General features: G+C 34.8%; 4 protein-coding genes across 22 annotated transcripts in view; 2 read left to right on the top strand and 2 right to left on the bottom strand.

Moving 5' to 3' along the window:
- The window catches only part of LOC128885106 (protein C10), a 28,803-nt gene extending 26,723 nt beyond the window's left edge, over positions 1-2,080 (top strand). For 3 of the 4 annotated variants that reach the window (XM_054138912.1, XM_054138913.1, XM_054138914.1), the window contains exons 3-4: positions 511-687; positions 775-2,080. In XM_054138912.1, coding sequence (XP_053994887.1) covers positions 511-687; positions 775-908 — 311 coding nt within the window. In that variant the 3' untranslated portion in view covers positions 909-2,080. Of the gene's footprint in view, positions 1-116; positions 424-510; positions 688-774 lie in introns of those variants that run through there. The other variant, XM_054138915.1, reaches the window with a different exon arrangement.
- On the bottom strand, positions 1,147-10,947 carry LOC128885102 (epsin-2). Of its 11 annotated transcripts, XM_054138896.1 has the most exons (16): positions 10,739-10,880; positions 9,200-9,252; positions 8,131-8,247; positions 6,896-6,988; positions 6,559-6,817; positions 6,274-6,473; positions 6,156-6,210; positions 5,909-6,071; positions 5,675-5,807; positions 5,547-5,579; positions 5,349-5,436; positions 5,146-5,267; positions 4,763-5,060; positions 4,507-4,683; positions 4,355-4,375; positions 3,762-3,893 (listed from the first exon to the last, which is right to left on the bottom strand). In XM_054138896.1, exons 3-15 carry the CDS (start codon positions 8,152-8,154, stop codon positions 4,359-4,361), a joined length of 1,662 nt encoding a protein of 553 aa, XP_053994871.1. In that variant the 5' UTR covers positions 8,155-8,247; positions 9,200-9,252; positions 10,739-10,880; the 3' UTR covers positions 3,762-3,893; positions 4,355-4,358. The 11 variants fall into 11 exon arrangements, with proteins under 11 accessions (XP_053994861.1, XP_053994862.1, XP_053994860.1 ...); XM_054138886.1 differs by lacking the exon at positions 4,355-4,375 and having other exon boundaries at positions 1,147-3,893; positions 8,131-8,222; XM_054138887.1 differs by lacking the exon at positions 4,355-4,375 and having other exon boundaries at positions 1,147-3,893; positions 8,131-8,242.
- On the top strand, positions 5,327-17,366 carry LOC128885100 (nuclear receptor coactivator 5-like). Of its 4 annotated transcripts, none has more exons than XM_054138879.1 (7): positions 5,327-5,457; positions 11,708-11,996; positions 12,131-12,899; positions 12,975-13,058; positions 13,128-13,327; positions 13,399-13,827; positions 14,662-15,994. In XM_054138879.1, the coding sequence occupies exons 2-7, from the start codon at positions 11,762-11,764 to the stop codon at positions 14,859-14,861; spliced, it is 1,917 nt and encodes a 638-aa protein (XP_053994854.1). In that variant the 5' UTR covers positions 5,327-5,457; positions 11,708-11,761; the 3' UTR covers positions 14,862-15,994. The 4 variants fall into 4 exon arrangements, with proteins under 4 accessions (XP_053994854.1, XP_053994856.1, XP_053994852.1 ...); XM_054138881.1 differs by lacking the exons at positions 5,327-5,457; positions 14,662-15,994 and adding exons at positions 11,352-11,437; positions 17,227-17,366; XM_054138877.1 differs by lacking the exon at positions 5,327-5,457 and adding an exon at positions 11,352-11,437.
- Positions 15,910-19,055, bottom strand: LOC128885101 (SET and MYND domain-containing protein 4-like). Of its 3 annotated transcripts, XM_054138883.1 has the most exons (8): positions 18,919-19,055; positions 18,613-18,830; positions 17,884-18,541; positions 17,538-17,824; positions 17,112-17,395; positions 16,365-16,842; positions 16,124-16,173; positions 15,910-16,047 (listed from the first exon to the last, which is right to left on the bottom strand). In XM_054138883.1, exons 2-7 carry the CDS (start codon positions 18,803-18,805, stop codon positions 16,157-16,159), a joined length of 1,917 nt encoding a protein of 638 aa, XP_053994858.1. In that variant the 5' UTR covers positions 18,806-18,830; positions 18,919-19,055; the 3' UTR covers positions 15,910-16,047; positions 16,124-16,156. The 3 variants fall into 3 exon arrangements, with proteins under 3 accessions (XP_053994858.1, XP_053994859.1, XP_053994857.1); XM_054138884.1 differs by lacking the exon at positions 16,124-16,173 and having other exon boundaries at positions 15,917-16,047; XM_054138882.1 differs by lacking the exons at positions 15,910-16,047; positions 16,124-16,173 and having other exon boundaries at positions 16,345-16,842.
- Positions 19,056-19,743: the final 688 nt, after the last annotated feature.

The following is a 19,743-nucleotide window of genomic DNA, read 5'->3' on the forward strand; positions in this document are numbered from 1 at the left end:
GTATTCAACCCTACTAGAGTTTCCAAATTTTTTTTAGCAACATTTCATTAAACCCACTGACAAGTACATACAACTTTGTTTACGAAAAGCGCCCTCTTCGCTTGACGTAAACATTGTTTACAAGCGTAATGTTTTGACAAGTTCTGAGAATAGTGACAGAAAAAAGTAAATTAAATAAATGTTTTAAGACTAAAAATGATTACGGTTACGAAGAAGCTTCGCGTGTGCTCATTTACAATAAATGAAATGGTTTTAAGGTTATAAAGATTTTCGTAGAATTAAACTTTGATACCTTTTAACCTATCCGTTTCATTGAATCATTTATTAATACATCGTAAATTTTTCTTTTTCGTGTATTTTAATCGTATAAGTTTGTTCGTGTGATGACTACAATGCCCAATTTTACTCCAGAAATTGCGAAAGGTATTTAAAATGTTCGGCAAAGTATTTATAACTATTTGTATGGATACTTTGTTGATATAAAAAAATTCATGTAACAATATTTTTCAGCTATTTTGACCGATGTTCTGACAGCATTAAATACTCCAGAAAATGTACAGAAACTCACAGAGGCAAAGGAGAATTCTGGTAACGAAATGCTCAAAATGATGCAGTTTGTTTTTCCGATTGTAGTGCAGATCCAAATGGATGTTATTAAAAATTATGGATTTCCAGAGGGACGAGAAGGTGTAATATTTTCTTTTCGATAATTGAATTTACGTACAATAGGGTTTCCTTCATGGATATTTTATTGTTTATTTTTTTTAAATATAGGTACAGTTCAATTTGCCCAATTACTCAGAACTTTAGAAAGAGAAGACCCTGAAATAGCACAATTACATAGTCAAGTTCACTCATATTTTCTCCCACCAGTTACTATAAGTTCCTCGACTGAAGCATCGCTTTAAAATAAAATGATTTACATGTAATGGCAATTTGCTTTTTCCTTAATTTTTTCCTTCATTTAATATAGTAAGAGACATACTAATTTTCACACTCGATTTAAAATAATCTTCAATTATTTTTCTCAAAAATTTCTTGAATCTCAGAAACATTAATTTTAATCGAAAAATATTAATTATCAATTGTAATATATTCTAGAAGAAAGATATACAAGGGACTTCAAATTAAATATTTAATCAGAAAAATTAAAAATTTTTACATTTATTTGTATAATAATAATAATAATAATAATATAATAATAATAATATAATCTACTAAAATATATAATATTCATTCATAAATGTCCTTTGAATTTTTTCTGCACTTACACCAACTCTAAAAACTAAACAGTGTTCCATTGTTCGCGTAAAAATGAAGCGTGTGCATCACACCGTTAACATGCAGAAGAGTAACAATTATTTGTTTTCGTATTTTAAAAATACATATTTGCAAGATACAAATAACAAGTGTAAACGACTAACAAATCGAAGAAAAAGATCGTAGACGTTAAATTGCACATTTAGCAGATACGATGACTAAGTATCGTGGCTTCCCTATAAAAAGCAGTGAATGCAGATCATTGTACGTCGGTGTACATCAGTTTGCGTGTATCAAAGTGACTTCCCGCCCTTACTGCTTAACTTCATATTTTCGCGAACATCTGGATAAATACATATTAAATATACAATTTCAATCATACAAGCAAGTATGTTGAAAATGCATAAAGAAACAAATTAATTTAATGAAGAATAATACAATGGAATTATTTAAGCGATATTTACTTATAACAGAAATTTAAATCGCGTACAATTCATGTATGATTCACTTAGGACAAGCAGGCAAATACAGTTCCCCTTTGCCAATCGTTGAATCCACGAAACTGTTTTCTCGTATAAAAATTGTAAAATGCGTTAATAGTTTTAAAAACGAAATGCTGAGTTGGTATCGACACTACCTTGGAAAGTAGTTCATTAAAAACGTTACTAATAAATACATATTTTGATTATCGACTACCATCGTTAAGAAAGACGAACATCATACCGGTGTTCATGGAGTGGTCATTGATAGTCTCACTCGCTCGAATGTGAAAAGTATGGATGTAAAATAACGAACTCAGCAATGTCCCCCCCCCCCCCCCTCCCCCAAAAAAAAGAACCGGGGAAACAACGCGTAAGATGTTAGAAAACACTTTCAGGCTTCGTTAGAATATTCTACTATATCGACTATAGATGGACAAAAGAGACTTGACAATTGGGGAACGATATGCTGTAACATATTTACAATTTTTTTTTGTTTTGTTTTGTTTGTTTCTTTATATAAATCAAGGTACAATTGTAAATTGTTTCGCGTACAACGAAAGCTAATGCTCTTCACATAATCCTCCTAAGATCATGTTGGTTCGTTAAATCTTACAGTCGGATACCCCGGTTTGCCTGGAAAAGTGTTCACCGAAAATTCATAGAATTCTCGATTTCTCGCGTAAACCAACACAACCTATAGCATCGATAACGACCTTCCGTAAAATCATAAGAACGCTCCGAGTTGATTCAACAGCGACTTTTCACCGATAGGAAAATGCATATCAGCTACGTCTATGTTTCATTCTCTGCAGTGCATTGAAGCCTATGCGAGTAACATTGAACAGTCGCCCGAAACCAAATACGTAAAATTTCATAACTAAATTCGGCTCGTACGTATTGCGTGTGTACTTAAACGGTATCCAAAGATGACGATATTACTTCTGGCAACTGCGATACTGCCTTTAACTGTTTCGTCCGCAAGTACTCCGAGGTGTTACTAAACCCAGTAAATCATTAGCAAACGACAGATCGTATTACTAACACACGCATCTCTTTCAACAAGATGAGTATTAGCCACATCGTTACCGATCGTTTCGATTAAAAGGCATGCCATGTCGCGAATATTTATACGAACCGCGATCGATACGCGTCACATAAAGCGTATAACTTAAACCGACGAACCCTGTTCGATATAATATACTTTTGCAAATCACGATTACAGTCTCACGATCTCGTTAGCCGTAGAAAAACACGTATATAAATAGATGGACAAAGAAACTGATTCTGACGCCAACCGTTGCTTCGCTTCACGTTATTCCTGTATAGCCCACGGAAAATATCGTTCAATGACCTATTCTATTACCAAATCGAGTCGCACTTAAAAAATATACTATATATGAAAAAGGTGCTTATAAAATCTAGTTATACCTTGGGAGCGCGTAAGCGATTTACATCCTTTTATGTCACTTCATTTCGCATCTTGTGTATAACCTTTTCTCGAGTTAGTTCCCTTATTCATTCATCGTTACGCGATAAAAATACAAGCGATTCAATCATAACGGACACAAAAACTTTTGCCCAATAAACAGCAAAAGAAATGAATATTTAGTGGATTTTAAAGGAATATTACTACGTAGAAATAAATGTCGATGTTAGCGGTATCCTTTGGAAACTTCAATTATCAGTTCAGGCGAATTAAATGGAACAAATCGGTGTATTTCATTCCTCCACGCTTCTGTTTTTCATTAATTATGACCAGAGAGATCGGTTATCGCTCTAATTAATCGTAAAAGAGGACAACTGTTACTTTCAAATGTTAAAACGGATGTTTTCCGAATACTTTATTTTTGTAGGACGTTTCGTCTGTCATTTGTATGTGTCATTTATATCTCGAAATAAAGGTAGTTCGTAGCGAGCAAGAAACTTATACCGTACAGGGTTACCGCTAAAAAACCTCGAATACTTTTTAGACGACAGTGCTCCGGATATTTTAACCGACGCCTTCGACGATTATATCATCAAGCTACGAGAGGAACGGATTCGCTGTAGTAGTTGTATTCGCTGCCCAAGGATCCTGTCGAATTTGATTGATCGTAGGACGAGATGGTGCTGTTGCCGTCGCAAATGGATTTGCTGAATATGACACGGGTGCTGTAAATTTTTATGAGTATCAATTTATATGTTCAAGACCTATTCCTATACCGAACGTTATGCTGCAATTGGAAATGTAGCAATAAAAATTGTGAAAAGTAAACAACCAATTTCACTGCAAAGAAAATAACAAATAAGAAAATTAACAAATTATACGTGTATGTAGGTTAGTGTTGTTCTTAGCTGTACATGATTGAAATTCCCATCCCTTGGAACGATTCCAACGTATAAGAATTATTACCTGTATAATACGAGAATCGTATTTGTGATTGTCAAGTCAAACAAAAAATTTCAATCATTTATAACTGGGGAATAACTTGATACGCATGGCCAGGCTTCGTCAGGCAGATTCGGGAAAAGATTTACGGAAAAAAAAAATATATAATTTCGATACTTTCATCGAATATAATAGTTGAACCATGCATTCATGCAGTATGGCTAATCACACTGTAGATACTCACGAATTTATTTCCAATGAAATGCTATTTTTCAGACAGAATGCGTTACAAAAGGAAACATCGTATTAACCGTTTACACGCGACAAATTTCGTAGACTTAATCTTTGGGAATTATTTAGGATATATCTAAGTTTGAGCTTCAAATGATACGTTACCTGTAGGCGTAGGTGACGCAGGCTTGGTTGTAGAAGTACTGACAAGATTATCAAGATTGACCAGGGCGGAGTTCTCTCCGAGAAACGACTGCGGCGTTTTCTTAATAGCTCCTGTACTAATAGGAAGATTTTCGGCCATACCTCCCAGATCAAACGGGTCCGGTGACTGTGCACTTCCTGCAACCCCGCAAACAATGATACATCGATACGTTTTAGCGTTACAACAAATAGCAACGACAAAGTCGCTAATATATACCGTTATTTGCTGGCTGTGGACTAGATCCGAGCTTATTTCTGTTAGTAATTACGTCAAATTCGTCTAGGTCGCTCAATGGACTGGTCGCAGAATTGTTGTTCGGATTTCCTGCTGAGAAGTTGTTAAAACTAGGCCCAGTCCCATTGAAACCATTGCTAGTAGGGTTGAAAGTAGCGCTCGAAGTTGTAGGCAAATTGAAGCCTATGTTCTGCGGAGACTGCGCAGCGAAACCGATATTCTGCGTTAAGGTAGGATTGCTGAAAGACGGAGATCCGGATGTTAAACCTTCTCGTCCAGTCTGGAAAATGTTGGAATAATTAAATTAATTTAATATAAATGTAAAAATGTACAAGTGTTCTTCCGAATCGATAAATAAACCTCACCTGCTTTTTGCAAGGATCGGTTTCAGCATTAGGCGCTACCAGTGCCCAAGGATCTGCCGAAGGTGGAGATGTAACTGGTACAGGCGACGGTGCAGGTGCTCGCCATGGATCGATCGCAGCAGCTGAAATTAAATTACGCGATTAACCAGGATAACACCGAAGATAATATTTCATACGAAGTATTATTTGACAAGGTTTATTACTTGGTCTTTGCGGTGGAGTAGGAGTCCATGGATCTACTACGGGCGACGTACTGCTGGTTGTGGGAACACTCCATGGATCATTCTGTTGCTGCAAAATAAGAGTCAGTGGGTGAGTTTCTACTATATCCTTCATAAATTTTTTAAGTACAATCGCGCAGTGCTTTATCATTTTTTTTTTCTTGTATTAATCAAACATACCTGGTACACATAAAACTGAGATAAGTCCAAAGACTGTTGAGCAATATGCAAAGGGTACGCAATATCGTATTATCATGCAATTAACAAATGTGCAATTAACACATCACGTCTAATTTATGATTACATACCTGTGGTCTGGGGGAAGGTGCCGTAATCGGTACACCCCAAGGATCAGTTTGTACAGTAGATCCACTTGCTTCTCCTCCTAAGTTTACATCCAACAAATCTAGTACATGACTTTGTTTCTCAGATTGCGGGGCTCTGTAATTCGTATGCATTTTTAGCTGAGATTCGGAACATGATACAACTTAGGTATCGTTTGTTAATAATTGTAAAATATGAAACTTATAGTGAACACTAACTTAAAATCCTGCTGACTTTGACTGAGGGCTAACTGCAATCTAACGTCGTCGCTGCGTCTTCTTTGTTCTTCTTGCTCTGCCTCCTCCCTAGACATTGCCAGAGCTAACTGTAGCTGCAATTCCTCTTCCCCCACTGTTTGTGGCCTCGCAGCTTCCAATTCAGCTAATCCAAACGAACAAATCGTAATTAATCATATTTAATATAATACGTGAAATTATAATAGATAGACATTTAATGAACGTTTACTTGCACGTCTAGCTGTAGATTCAGACCCTAGGCGGCATGGTTCCCAATCCTGGAACTATATAATTTGTTAAGGACAGAAGTATGAGACGCATTTGTTATTAATTCTAATAGCACTTACATCACTGCTCACAGGTGACATAGTATCTAACCCATCACTCCCGAATCCGCTAACGGATTGTGCGAATCGTTCCTTTGCTTTTAGTGCTCTAGCTCTTTCGTTCCTTAATCTTTCATCGTCTTTTAATAAGGCCACTAGTTGCTTTGCTTTCTCTCGTACTTTCACTCCCTGATCCTTAGATCCCTCCATATATTGGAAATCTAACGTAATTAAAAATAAATATCATTTATAGACTGCAGAAATTTTATAATAAACTTTATACGACGATAATGTAAAGCTACGTACCTTTTAGAGTTTGGATGGCAAAAATATTCTCTTTACATTGCTGTGCAACTTTTTCCGATCCAGTTTTAATGAGATATTCTAGGAGAACTAAAGCTTTGTACACGTGCCGCCAATTTTTACCGTGATCGTTCAATCTCTTCCACAACATTTGCATAATTTCGGTAAAAGCCACGACATTGTATGTCAAATCAGCAATTTCTGCCATAAGTGTGGTGCTTGGGCCCCAAGAATCATTGCTAGTGGCTTTCCGTACAGCTTTCTGTTTATATAAGAAAGTTTTATTTTAGATCTACAGAATAAATATAAAAAGTAAACATTAAACGCTAAAATCAATTACCTGTGCATTGCTGTAGTTGTGGGCAAGATTAACGATGTCTCGCCTAATACCTGCCAAATTCACCTGCATCACGTCTTGACCTTGTCTTCTCATCTAAAAGATTACCACTGTATATTACAAGCAGGTAGTAACATTCCTATTCCTTTTAGAAGCCCATACTTATCATCGCACACGTTCGAGTTTATGTTAATTAAATTTGATGCACACTATCACTTTGCAATGCAATTCAAATACAAGTCCAATTATATATTTACTCAGAGAAAAAAAATCAATCAAAATAAAGAGTAGTAATAAATATGGGCAACCATTTCATACCAAAGCCATGCACCTAAATATACATTAGTAAGTAAGCAGGAAACTCATAAATATTTTATAATAGTCTACTTTTACTAAATCAATGCATTACTTCTATTTCTCATTTGGTTAGTGTAAGAAGTAAGATGAATGAAAGTAGCTAAAGTAAAAGTGCAATTGGTTGAAAGTAAAGAAATCCCACTTATAATAATGTTCTTTTATCATACAATGGTATTACTGCATTATTTGGAAATTAAAATTTTGTATGCCAAAATAAAATGTAATTACTTCTGCTATGGAATACACAATGTTTCAAAGTGGAATAATTTCTTTTGAGATGTGCCTATGTATAAGCTCCAGGTAACAAGTATCAGTGCATTTAACATCACATAGAATTTAAATTCATTTGAAAGTTGTAAATTATATTATGACAACAATATTTTCTTAGGAGAAAATTCTTTTTCCAATAACCTGCCAAGGTTCTTAATAATAAATATTTCTAATTTCTCTAGAAATAACTTAACTTTAAATATTTGAAAATAACATTTGTTGCAATACTGACTTGCATAATGTGCACAACTTATTGTTATTTTATAATTTTGCAAAAATAAAATACGAATGAATCGAGGTATGTGCAAAAATTTTATTACTAAAAACTATAATTCATGTATCTTTTTATATATACAGGATGCTATATCGTTACAATTAAATTTAAATTGTAAAAACATATTTAAAGGTTTTTCAAATGACAAAATTATATATTTTAAAAACTTTTACTATTTGAAAATGTAACTGCTAGCAACACCCTGTATACTATTTAACGTGTCTTGCAAAACATTTATCTACATCATTTATTTTTCAAACATTTTCTAACAATGTCATTGATTAGTAAAGTAATAACATTTGTTATTTTGTTGACCATGGCCAGTTATAAAATTTACCTTCTGCATTGCCATTGTTGGCATATGAAATACCGCTGGCGTCGTCGATGAAGCTACTTCTTGTCCACAAATATAGAAAATTCCCAAACACTCTTCGAATCAGAATAAAATCCTAAACTATTAGACGGTACAGTGAATAAGTAAGAAACATTTGTTACATTTACCTGTCAACGATGAATGAATTTTTATTTAATGTACAAATGATGATATAATTAACTGAGAATATCTTACATATAACTTTGATAATCTTGGTAATTATTATGCAAATAAATATTGCACAGAATACTGCATAATTGTTCTTTCATTGGCCCGATGCAATCAACAATGTTACAAATTATATGGTGTATATCAAAGATATGTAACATTTAAAATATACTTAAAAAATAAATAGGCACAACTCATGTTTCATTAATATATAAAGTACACTATTAGTTTAGCTGTGAGTACCTGTTTTAAATTACTATGTACAGGGCATTCGACTGATGTCTTACAAAATATTGGCTTAAAAATGATAATAACATTTTCCTCTATAAGTTAATGGAAGTACAATCATTTATTACTACTAATTGTATAGAAGATATATAAACAATATATCAGGAACACAATGCATTTAAAATACATATTCGCACACATAGAGGAAAATGTTACCATCCACAAAAGTCTATAATGTGTAGTCATAAATTTTATTTTGTGAAAAGCAACTTTGTAAAAAGGAAACACAACAATATTAAGATGCTACAAATTTATTGAATTCTTGTTTATGTAAATGTATTGAGAAATCAAAGTTGCAGTTTTTGTGCAATATTATGCTTATATTCGCCTATACAGTAACTATAAAAATTATTTAAATTTAAATTATTCGAAAGACAAAAAGTACTGGATTAATTATTGAAACTACTTTTATTCATGATAGAACCTATTGCAAGCATTTTAACAAAGGAAACTTAAACACAAAACAAAGAAGAAGACCAAGAACTTTTATCATCAAAGAAAAAGAGTTTGAACCAAACTACTATCTCAAAAATCAATAGGCAGCATGCGATAATAAGAAAAAAACGCAATTACTTACATTGATAAAAATGGAGGAGTCAAATTTGTCTTGAAGAAAGCCTTGTTATTAAACTGGAAAGTCAAAAGGAGACCTTTGTTATCTATCAGTTAATACTACTATGTTTGTATCTTATCTTATCGTGATAAACATGCGATGTAGATTTATATTTAAAAAATATGAATGATCTATACAAGATGTGCTGAAATTAACTGGTATAGATGATTTGTATTTTGCACTATATGCACATAAAGTTTAGCTTATCAATTTTAGTATATCCTGTGTATAATTATGTAATTTAATTTGAGCAGTTTACTCCATAACAACAACAACATTATATTTAAGTGTATTGCAATTATTAGTTCACTTATTACAATTTGCAATATCTACTTATGTTAGATTAATTTAGATTGCTAGATTTCAATGGAATAGGTTCTGCATACTTAATAACTTTGTCCTTGACATTGCTGAACAACTGTGAGAGATAATATACCCACACATACGATACTCATTCTGTTTCATGTTTTAGAGTAAATATATTATATATAAAAATAATTTTATTATCGCGCATCACGTTTTTTTGTTTAAAATAAATTAACATTACTTCTAGACCATCAATTTACTTTAGTTTACGTTTTTAATAAACGGTACAACAAAGCAGTTGTTTATACATTAAAGCTGCTCGGAGTTACTATTGTATGGTTTCTTCAAGGTAGTTAAATGGCATTATAACGATAAATGACCGTGAAACTATCGATCACTGTTTTGTATTTTCATTAATTTTCTATTCGATAAATTAAGAACGAACGACCACGAGAACCAAAAATTTCATTAGAAACAGGATTACACGTACGCGATATATCATCGAATTAAAAAGATTCCAAGCGTCGCAACGATGTTATTTTCACCCCGACGTTATTATTAACCTTAAATGATCAACGTGACAGCTCAGCACATTTTTTCTGAAAATCACGCGGATCATTTCCTCGCCACACGTGAAAACAACTTCTCGCTACGTTACTTCCTGGTATCGTTCGAAAGTTTGAACCGAGTAGAGCGTCAACATACTTGTACGCTTCAATGACACTCGTACGCCATATAAATACAAAACGGTGATTTCTTTTAAGGGATTCGAAGGAACAAAGAGTTTTGATATCCACACGTTCCATATATCGTACACCCTTTTAGATATTAACCAACACAATGGGTGGGCACACACTGCTTAGCTACTCGGCTAGCCCATGAAAATACGTGATATGTCAATTTCGAAACTCTCTACCTATGCTTTCTCATGCTCGGGCGTGACTTCCGCGAACCTGCACTTTTTTTCGAGGCTGTCTCGAGGCACAATCAATCGCGTAGATTACGAAAGAAGCCGAGTTAACGAAGGAAAAACGTGTCACGAACGGAATATGTACGTGGGATATCGTTCTCTCAAAACGGAATCGAGCTTGCACTTTTATCTTACGGACTGTACCACTCGTAGTTTGCGTACCAACTAAACGTTACTCGTTCCCGTTAATTTATTCCACACGATTTAACGGGAAACGTTCTACTCACCGTGGCGTGTACTAGAAATTTAATGCACTAATTTTCCAACCGAAACAAGGAACAAAATAACATAAAACACCTATGACAAGTCCATTCACAGGCACTGACGAATTAGGAGCTACGAGGCAAGATGGCGCTGAAAAATATTTCCTTCTCCTCCGTTTCGCCGTCCGCGGTGTAGCCGTCGAATATTTAACATTCGGCTTTGTTTCGTGGGATCGGGGGATGAATTCGAGGCCGTTCGTTCACTATCGTACGTTCCCCTATTCCACGGATAGGTTCAGCTACTAACGTACTACGTGATTTTTTTTTCTTTTTTTTTTTTTTATCGAAACAAGGAATTTGTCAATGAAGGGTTGTCTCTCTTTATGTAATCTTCGGGCGCGTTCACAAGCGCGTAAGATTCTACACGCAGTTGTCATTCCTGAGGATAAAGGGTGTCCCGAAAGCTGGGTGTACTTTGTAGGATTTTATTTATCGTTCGAAATCGAGGGGATTTTGAGCGTCGTTCGTGTTTCTGTTCGAACAAGGTCTAAACGTCCGAGATTCTAAACTTTAAAGTATGAAACAATATAAAGTATATGATTTTACGAAAATAAATAGAGATCTGTGAGACACCCTATGAACTGGGAATAGAAGGTTCGTTGAAAACGCAGAGTAGGTTTGATGTTTTTCGGCAGGTATGAAAATAGAACGCACTTGTTGGAGGTAAATTTCATACGCACACGCCATCATAAGAGTTTTCAGCTTTCAATTGTTGACTGACGGTTCTGTTTTCAAGCCAAGATCGTTGGTCTCGTCGATGTTGTCGTTTTAATAAATGAAACGAAATTGGAGAAGATCCGAAAACGTTTAATCGTTTTATACGATTTTCGTCTACATGTTTGTCGAAATATACGTGAAAGCGAAGTAGGTTAGGATAAGCGAACGTCAGCGTTACAATATAACCTCTATTGTTTTCATTCGAATGAAAATTAGCGTTACCGCACCATAAATATTTTCCTGCGAAGAGGATCGTTCTTTGAAGACAAGATGAATGTGAGACTTTTAAAAGATCCTGCTACTGTGAGTAGCCGTATATTTGTGGGTCATTTGCAAACCGATGATATGACCAAACACGAATTGGAGGAACATTTTGCAAAATATGGAACTGTTGTCGGTTCCGCGATAAACCGAGGTTTCGGTTTTGTCCAATTCGAGGAAGAACAGTCTGCACAGAAAGCTATTCAAAATGAGAACGGTGCGATGTTCAAAGGCAGAAGAATGGGTATTTTCATTTATTTTTCATATATAATTTCATGCACTCTCCGATCCTCAATTATTAATTTAAATGTGTCGATTAATCATAAATATTATATAAGTACGCATTAGGATCCTATCTTACTTATTTTTTTTAATTAGATGTTAGACCAGCAAAAAAGGATAATCAGTCTGGTGGAGGAGGAGGGGGAAAGCTGCAAGCAGGACTTAACAATCAATTTAATTCCAATGCTAATCATTTTAATACTGGAAATGATTCTTTCAATACCGGGAATCAAAGTTTTGGAGGAAATTCAAGTTTCGCTCCGAATCAAAGTTTTGGTTGTGATTTACAGTTAAACGATAGCCAGAAAGGAAATAATATGCAGAATAGAGGTGGTGTAAACGATCAGTTTGGCGATGGAAATCAGAACAGAGATAATAATCAAGTCGGAAATCAAAATCGAAACAATGGAAACGATCAATTTAATAACATGATGCAAAATAAAGGGAACAATCAGTTTACTCCAGGTAATCAGAATAGAGGCGGTAATCAATTTGGATTGGGTGGAAATCAAAACAGGCCTGGTGGAAATCAGAATCGCAACACGAATAATCAGAACACTCACAATCAAAGTGGTATTGGGGGAGGGGGAGCGAACAGTGGCGGGGTTGGTCGACCAAGAGGCGTTAGGGGTGGAAAAAATCGTAATAAAAATAGAGACGGTTCGGCTGGGAACAACTTCAGAGATCGTAGTCCTATTAACAGAGGTGGTCGTTTGGACGATAAAGGTGGACGGGATTGGGATCACAAGCAAGGCGATAGATTAAGAAACGATAACTTTGTCAGAGATACGTTTAGCGACAATAGCAACCGTTTTGATAATTTCAAGCCTACCGCTGCACCTAGAGATATGAACATGAGTTTTAAGTAAGCGGAACTATTAATATTTTGCGATCACTCGTATTATTTGAATCTAGCGTTACGTACATATTTGTTTTTCAGCAACACAAGCACATCGAACGAGTATTCGAATGCAGCAACCGAAAAGAATGATTGTGAAATCATTGTTGTTAATAAAGCATTAACGTACGTATGACAGTAATAAACTTCCTGACGATCGACGAATATTTTTGTAACTTATGTCTGTCAAATTAGGGAGTATGCGGAAAGTATTGAGGCGCGATTAAAAAAAATTGGATTAACGGTAGATTTGCTATTTCCAAACGAAGATGTACTTCTGAGTAGAGTTCTAGGGAACATAGCAAGTCGTGGATGTTTGTATGCAGTTGTAGTAACGCCTATCAATCAAGAGCATCATTCCCTAACGCTAAATATCCTTCACGGTTTACCGCAAGGTACGTGGCTTAACGATGTTACAAAGACTTAGCAATTTTTGACGTTAATGGAATTTTATCTTTTTGGACAGAACACAGAAATATGCTCGTTGACGACGCTATTAATTTAATATCACGCGATTTCTCTAATTACAAAGCTGGCGGACGATCGGTCCCAGTGAACACACCGTTCGCGAACGAACGGCATCCCGATGCCATTCAAGTTCTTTTAAATATGTTGGCCGATAACCATCAATTAACAGTACTGCAGTACGAGCGTATCATAAAGTATCTTGAAATGAAACGCGAAGAACAAGTGCAAGTGGAATTGGGAGACGTAAAAGATTTACCAACGACGACTACGACGATAGCGGTCAGCGATCCGAAACAAGCTGAATTACAGTCCAGGATACTTAATATTCTGAACAGTAATAAAACAAGTTCGTCCGCGCCAGCACCTAGTCCAGTGCCAGCACCAACTGCAGCACCAGTTCCGGTCCCACCAGCTACTTGGGGATCAGGTAAAAACTATAAAGCTTCACTACTCGTGTTTGATCCGAATGCGTATGACATGAAATGTTCAAAAAATTTATATGAAATATCTATTATTGTAACATGGTTAATAAATCAGGAGAGCATAAATATCGTAGCAACATGTCTACAGTGGATTTTGCTTTTACAAATATCGAGATCACGATAAATTGCATTAATAGGGGAAGGAAAAAATATGCGCACTGTAAGTGTAGCATTTTTATTTTTTTCTTGACGTTCCGTGTAACATTTGTGTATTGTAATTGTGACGATTACATCCATTTATTGTAGAAATACCACTATTGGTTTATTCGTTGCGCGGAAAGAGCCGAGTCGAAGATGTAGAACTTCTCTAACGCGAACAAAATTCGAGACCTGTTGCACTGTTTTGCATTTTTAGAAAGGTCGTCGCAGGTGTATCTTACGGATATTGGATCACTTGTTTGTTACGTTTCATATCGGATTTGTTTGTGTTCCTCGCGAACACTTCCGGCGAAGACGAAATTTCTTTTAAGTCGTGTATCGAAATTTCTAACGAAGTTTCCAAATAATTTGACGGTTAAAAAAGACAACGCGGGTTCCGCGTAAAATTTTTTAATAGATTCAGGTAAAATTAGAACGTAATATTGATCAAAAATATCGATCGTAAACGAACTTCGTACGCTTTGGGTTCTTTTTTTTTTTTTTTTTTAATAAAGTTCGCCGCGCGTGTAGTGCTACTGTGCCTGTTTCCTCATGATGCTGCGATCAAAGCGAACGAACTTCGAATATATTTATTGCTGGTGTTACAACCGCTAACTACATGAGACATCATGTTATGCCAGCAGCATCAACTGCCGCAACAGCGCCCACGACTACTACTACTACCGGAGTTTCACCGTCACCTCTACTAAACGATCCAACAGTTCAAAAGGCACTTGACAGTCTATTGCAAGGCAATTTGCTCAAAAGCATCGGCGATCAACAACCGGCCACGACTACGACACCTCTGTTTGCCGCTTTTTCGAATATCGGCCGATTTTAATTAATCTCATTGTTTTTATTATGTTCGTTTCATCTGGCAAGAAATTCCATTTCATTTCACTTCATTCGATGAAGTGAAAATTCGATGACGATGTTCGGTAGAAAATCAGAATGTTAGCAAACTCCGAGTTGACGGCAAGTGATTTTGATATTTGTCTCTGGTGAAGTGTTAGCATGCTTTCGCGTGCATAAAGTAACACTTTTGAACACAGGATTCAACAGTTTGTAAGATGTTCTATAGATATTATTTGTATAATTCACAATGATAGGTATACATTGATATTTGTCTATACGTTTGTTCGATCCTTTCATTCCTAGGATAGAAATATTTTAGCATACTATATACAGTATAGTAATTTAAAGAGGAGAAACGAAATGTTGGATGCATATCCAATACTTTTCAAGTGTGAGCTTTATGCTTCTTTTATCCCTTTGCTACCAATTATGATAAAGTTAACCAAGCTTTGGATGCACCTTGGATATTAAGAACCAAGTTTAAAGTATAGTTACATACTGTATTTTATTAGAGCCTGAATAGTTTCTTGCAATGACAAGTATTTCAATATGTAATATATTTACTTAGTAATCGACAATTTAGTTAAATATTTTCATCATTTACTGGAATTGTACGTTATTCTTATCTAAGTATGTAGAATTTATTACATTATTGTTTCAATGAATTGCAACAGTTGTTTCTATCACTTTTATAGTCTTTATTAATCTCATAAAGTTATACCACTCATGATTACAATGTCTGACTTCAACAGAGATTAGGGAAAAACAATTTGGGTAATTTATAAGCTCTGTAAACTTTGTCTGATGTAAAAATATAATATATATATTATATATATGCAAAACATTTTATGTTTGTAATAAATTATATAATACGTATATAATATTAAGTTCTCTTTTGCATTATTGAAAATGCACATATATGGGTACAGATTGTCTTTTTTTTTTATTTTTTTTTTAAAGTAGAGGGAGTAAATGAATTTATTACACGTGTTACATATTTTTCAAATCTTGTATTACCGCATAAAGTTTAATTAATTTTAATACCTATACAAGTATGTTACATGAGAGAAGGATTTAGATGAATATCATGTATAACTTCAATAAAATGTTTTAGGAATACTTTATGTCTTTTATTTACGTGGCGCCAACGTTGATGCCTCTTTCTCATGGATCTAGAAGGAAGAAAATATACATCTATAGAATGGAACTTGTATTTCGAATTCCTAATGCATTAATTTTTTTACATACCTTTTCAGCGCAGTGATTAATACATGTTTATTTTCATGAAGCAATGTAAGCTATGGATTTTGGAAGCAGTTTTATTACGTTAATAAGCAACAAATAAATCAGTGCACAAAGTGGTAGCATTTAAATAAAAGTGTTTCGCGGGATGTAATTAAGCATATCGTTAGGCATTGGCAGGTAAGCAAAGCTACATAAGTATAAATAAGCGTAAATATTTGTTAAGTTCACATCAAATTGAATTTACCTAAATAATAACTCTTCAGGTATTGTTCCGCGTGTACGATTTCTTCGCACGGCTGGGACACTTCTTTGTACAGTATACCAAGGACAGATTTTACAGCGTCTATGTCGTACATATTTTTTACCAATCTTTGTTTATAAGGTTTAAGTTTCTCTACGAGCTCCTTATTCTTGCAAATAGAACCAACGTGGTGTTGAAGAATCTCGTTGTACATCGGCCAGTCGGAGTCGCAAGCGGGACAATTGCATTCAAAGAAGTAGTCCTGCATTATTTTTTCTCTTCTTTCAGATCGTGGCATATGTGCATACGCCGCGCCGTAACCTGTGAATATTTGATCCCCAGGATTTATTGGTTCCAGAGCGCGGGTGATCATTGTCAATCCTTCGAAGTGACGGAACGTGTTTGGTGCACAAGAATGATTATACAAACTGTGCAGTATGTACAGACCCGAGCCTGTTTTTACTCCTGGTTCTTGTTGTACCTAGAAAATAAATTTAATTCAATGTAAAATCATTTTATTTGATTAAATCTTGTATAATCATTGTACATTTTATTCCGTGTTTCTTTAATAATCTATGTGTAGTTTTGCGACACGCACGGCCGTGTGGGGCTAGCCGCTCACCTTGGACAACGTTCATGGATATTTACTATATGCAATTAAAATAAAAAAATCAGAAATAAAACTCATTAGCTTCTAAAAGTAGGCTAAACGCTCGCTCCACAAGGCCATCGGTGTCTCGAACATATTACCGTGAAACAATTGGAAGACATTATAACACAGGCGCGAAACATGAGACTGCCACAGAATTTGAGATCAGAAACATTGCCAATGTCTTTTAATTGGTCCACTTCGTATTTCTTGCAGAAGAAATTAGTCTGCGTTGCTAACAGGATAGCACCAAGAGCTGAGATACACGCGAAAGCACTGAGACCAATGAGCGGTCTTGTTGACATATTTGTGGCGAGACTCAGAGCAGATCGTGCGCTATTACTATCCAGTATACCATCGTCTGTAAATCCAGCAGTTCTGTCATCTACAACAAAGAAATCTTTTACAATATCTTTATATGCGTGGTACGTTATAATTCGATATTTCAATAAGTTTTCATATTTTGTAAATGTAAATTATATTATTGTTTTTGATTCTAGTCATAAAATCTGAGAGCTATTCTGTACCTGGATTGATCTCAGCTACTTTCATATCTTCCCGCAATTCTGCGATCTTCTCGCCTTTTGCTGTCACCATGATCAAAAATCTAACAATTTTGGTAAGCATGCGTACCTTGTCTTTGTCGATATTAAATAAATTTCCTAGAACTGCCAAAATCGGGCATTCTATTTGATGAGCCATTTCCCAGGACAATGTTCTACATTTTTCCGAACAATATTGAGCCATCGGGCAATTCGTGCATGGAATTAAATTGTAACTTCTTGATAAACAATGGTGACAGTGCGTGTAATATCTGCAATTTGCAAAATCGTTATGCAACGATACGTATACCGATTTTGAAGAACATTTTACCTTTGCGTATACATGACATAAGCATACGGATCTTCAAAAGAAACTACATCCCCTGGCTTAAACTCTTTAGTAGCTCTTAAATGACGCCCGTATTTTTCCGAGAAAGAAATACTGACGCCGTCGCTAGCAGCAGGAGATTCTTTACTGGGGCCATAAGCTAACTTTAAAGAACCTTCGTCCGCTAGGTATCTTGGTTCTCTTTCTTTGTTACTCATAGGTGGTTCATCGCAGCCATTAATTGACTCTTGTTTATTTCCGTTAGCATTTACATCTTTGTTTATTTCTTTCTTACTTTCAGCATTTCCGTTTCGGTACCTCACAGTTACAGGCTGATCGGTAATTTTTTCAGATAAACACATACTCATCAACTTTTGCGTATCAATTGGATCGTCCTTTTGAATCTTCAATTTTTTTTTAATTTCTTCAACCGCCTTAGCGCCCCTCTCCTTCAAGTTTTTCCTTTTTTCTTCTGGATATCCAAGATTTAAAGCGGCATCGATGTCGATTAAACACTGTTTATACATTTGTTTTCTATACAAAGCCGCTGATCTGTTAGCATGGGCGTAGGACATTAGTTCTTTGTCATTCGCATACGCTAAACTCATTGTGTAACATTTTATAGCTTCGTTATCATCGCCCATTACGAAATGTTGATTTCCTGTAATATTTTAAGCGTAATAATTTAACGAAACCTAGACTGAATTTTAATATCTGATCAATATCGATTACCCTCTTCCCGGAATCTGATAGAATCTTCTTCATTTTTCGTTTCGGGAACTAACGTCGGTAGCGGAGATTTGACCATGTTTTGCAAAATGTGGCCAACAAGTGCTTCGCATTCTTTTTGTAAACCATATCCCGCGTGTGACTTATTACCTTGTTTTAAAGTTAGTACCAATTCCCTTGCTGTGTCCATATCCATGTTAGTTATTCTTTTTGAAAACGATCTTTTGCAAAACAGTATTTTAGTTTATATATTCAATTGAAGATTGCTGATCGATTATTAAATGGATGTATAATAAAAACTAAAGGTACCTTGTTTAATGTTTTAAATGTACTTTTGATACAGGTATATCGAGTATTTTCACTGACTGAGAACAGTATGATTATCACATACTTCTGGTACACTAGATAAGAAGATGTTGAGTGGACTGTGGTGAACTATGTACTGGCAGAAGCAAAACTGAGAGGTGAAACTAAAATTACCTCAAGTAGGATGATAGAGGGAAGCAGAAACTGTATGCCTGTGAAACCAAGCTTGTAATCATTCATTAACTTGTTAAAATATAAGTTATATAATGGACACAAAAGAGTACCCTAAATTTACTACAATTTCTATAATAAAAATCATTATTTTTATAATTATTAAGTTCTCTAAAAAATTGCAAAATTGCAAAATTGCAATCTTTTTAATAAACGGATAGACTGTAATATGTTCTAATGTATTGTTCGAATCTTTTAGGATATCAATTATTTATTAGATATTTCATTTAAATTATCGTTATGTTTATCAAATACTTTTTGTAATATTGATTATGAGTAACATTATAATTAAAAAAATATGACAGGAATGTTTCTAGCAGTGTTAAAATAAACCGTAAATATACGTGTAACTTAAAGGTATTCAATGAATATAGATCTTAGAGGTAGTTTTTTTGAGTCATATTGCATGAGCACATTGTAATGAAAACAATTTGGCAAGGATCCAAATGTAATGGTATGGTTGCTATAGTCTTGAATTCAACCTTTAATCAAGCGAGTATATATATCAAGCAGTTCCTAATACTTGAATAATATTCAAATAAAGCTTAATGTATTAAATAATCATTGATAAATCTATGTTTATATTATTGTATAAAT

This window comes from Hylaeus volcanicus, chromosome 2, assembly GCF_026283585.1.
Source record: "Hylaeus volcanicus isolate JK05 chromosome 2, UHH_iyHylVolc1.0_haploid, whole genome shotgun sequence".
NCBI classification, from domain to species: Eukaryota; Metazoa; Arthropoda; class Insecta; order Hymenoptera; family Colletidae; genus Hylaeus; species Hylaeus volcanicus.

Bases quoted from the DNA above. Each gene is read 5' to 3' on its own strand.
- LOC128885102 (XM_054138886.1), bottom strand. From the start codon at position 8,154: ATGCCAACAATGGCAATGCAGAAG. The intron at 6,474-6,558 runs GTACGTAGCTTT...TAATTACGTTAG, and splicing joins TGCCATCCAAACTCTAAAAG to ATTTCCAATATATGGAGGGA. The intron at 6,211-6,273 runs GTAAGTGCTATT...CAAATTATATAG, and splicing joins TGTCACCTGTGAGCAGTGAT to TTCCAGGATTGGGAACCATG.
- LOC128885101 (XM_054138882.1), bottom strand. From the start codon at position 18,805: ATGGATATGGACACAGCAAGGGAATTGGTACTAACTTTAAAACAAGGT. The intron at 17,825-17,883 runs GTAAAATGTTCT...TGCAAATTGCAG, and splicing joins TATGTCATGTATACGCAAAG to ATATTACACGCACTGTCACC. The intron at 16,843-17,111 runs GTAATATGTTCG...TTTATTTTCTAG, and splicing joins TGTCTTCCAATTGTTTCACG to GTACAACAAGAACCAGGAGT.
- LOC128885100 (XM_054138877.1), top strand. From the start codon at position 11,396: ATGTTTTTCGGCAGGTATGAAAATAGAACGCACTTGTTGGAG. The intron at 11,997-12,130 runs GTATTTTCATTT...TTTTTTAATTAG, and splicing joins GTTCAAAGGCAGAAGAATGG to ATGTTAGACCAGCAAAAAAG. The intron at 13,059-13,127 runs GTACGTATGACA...CTGTCAAATTAG, and splicing joins GTTGTTAATAAAGCATTAAC to GGAGTATGCGGAAAGTATTG.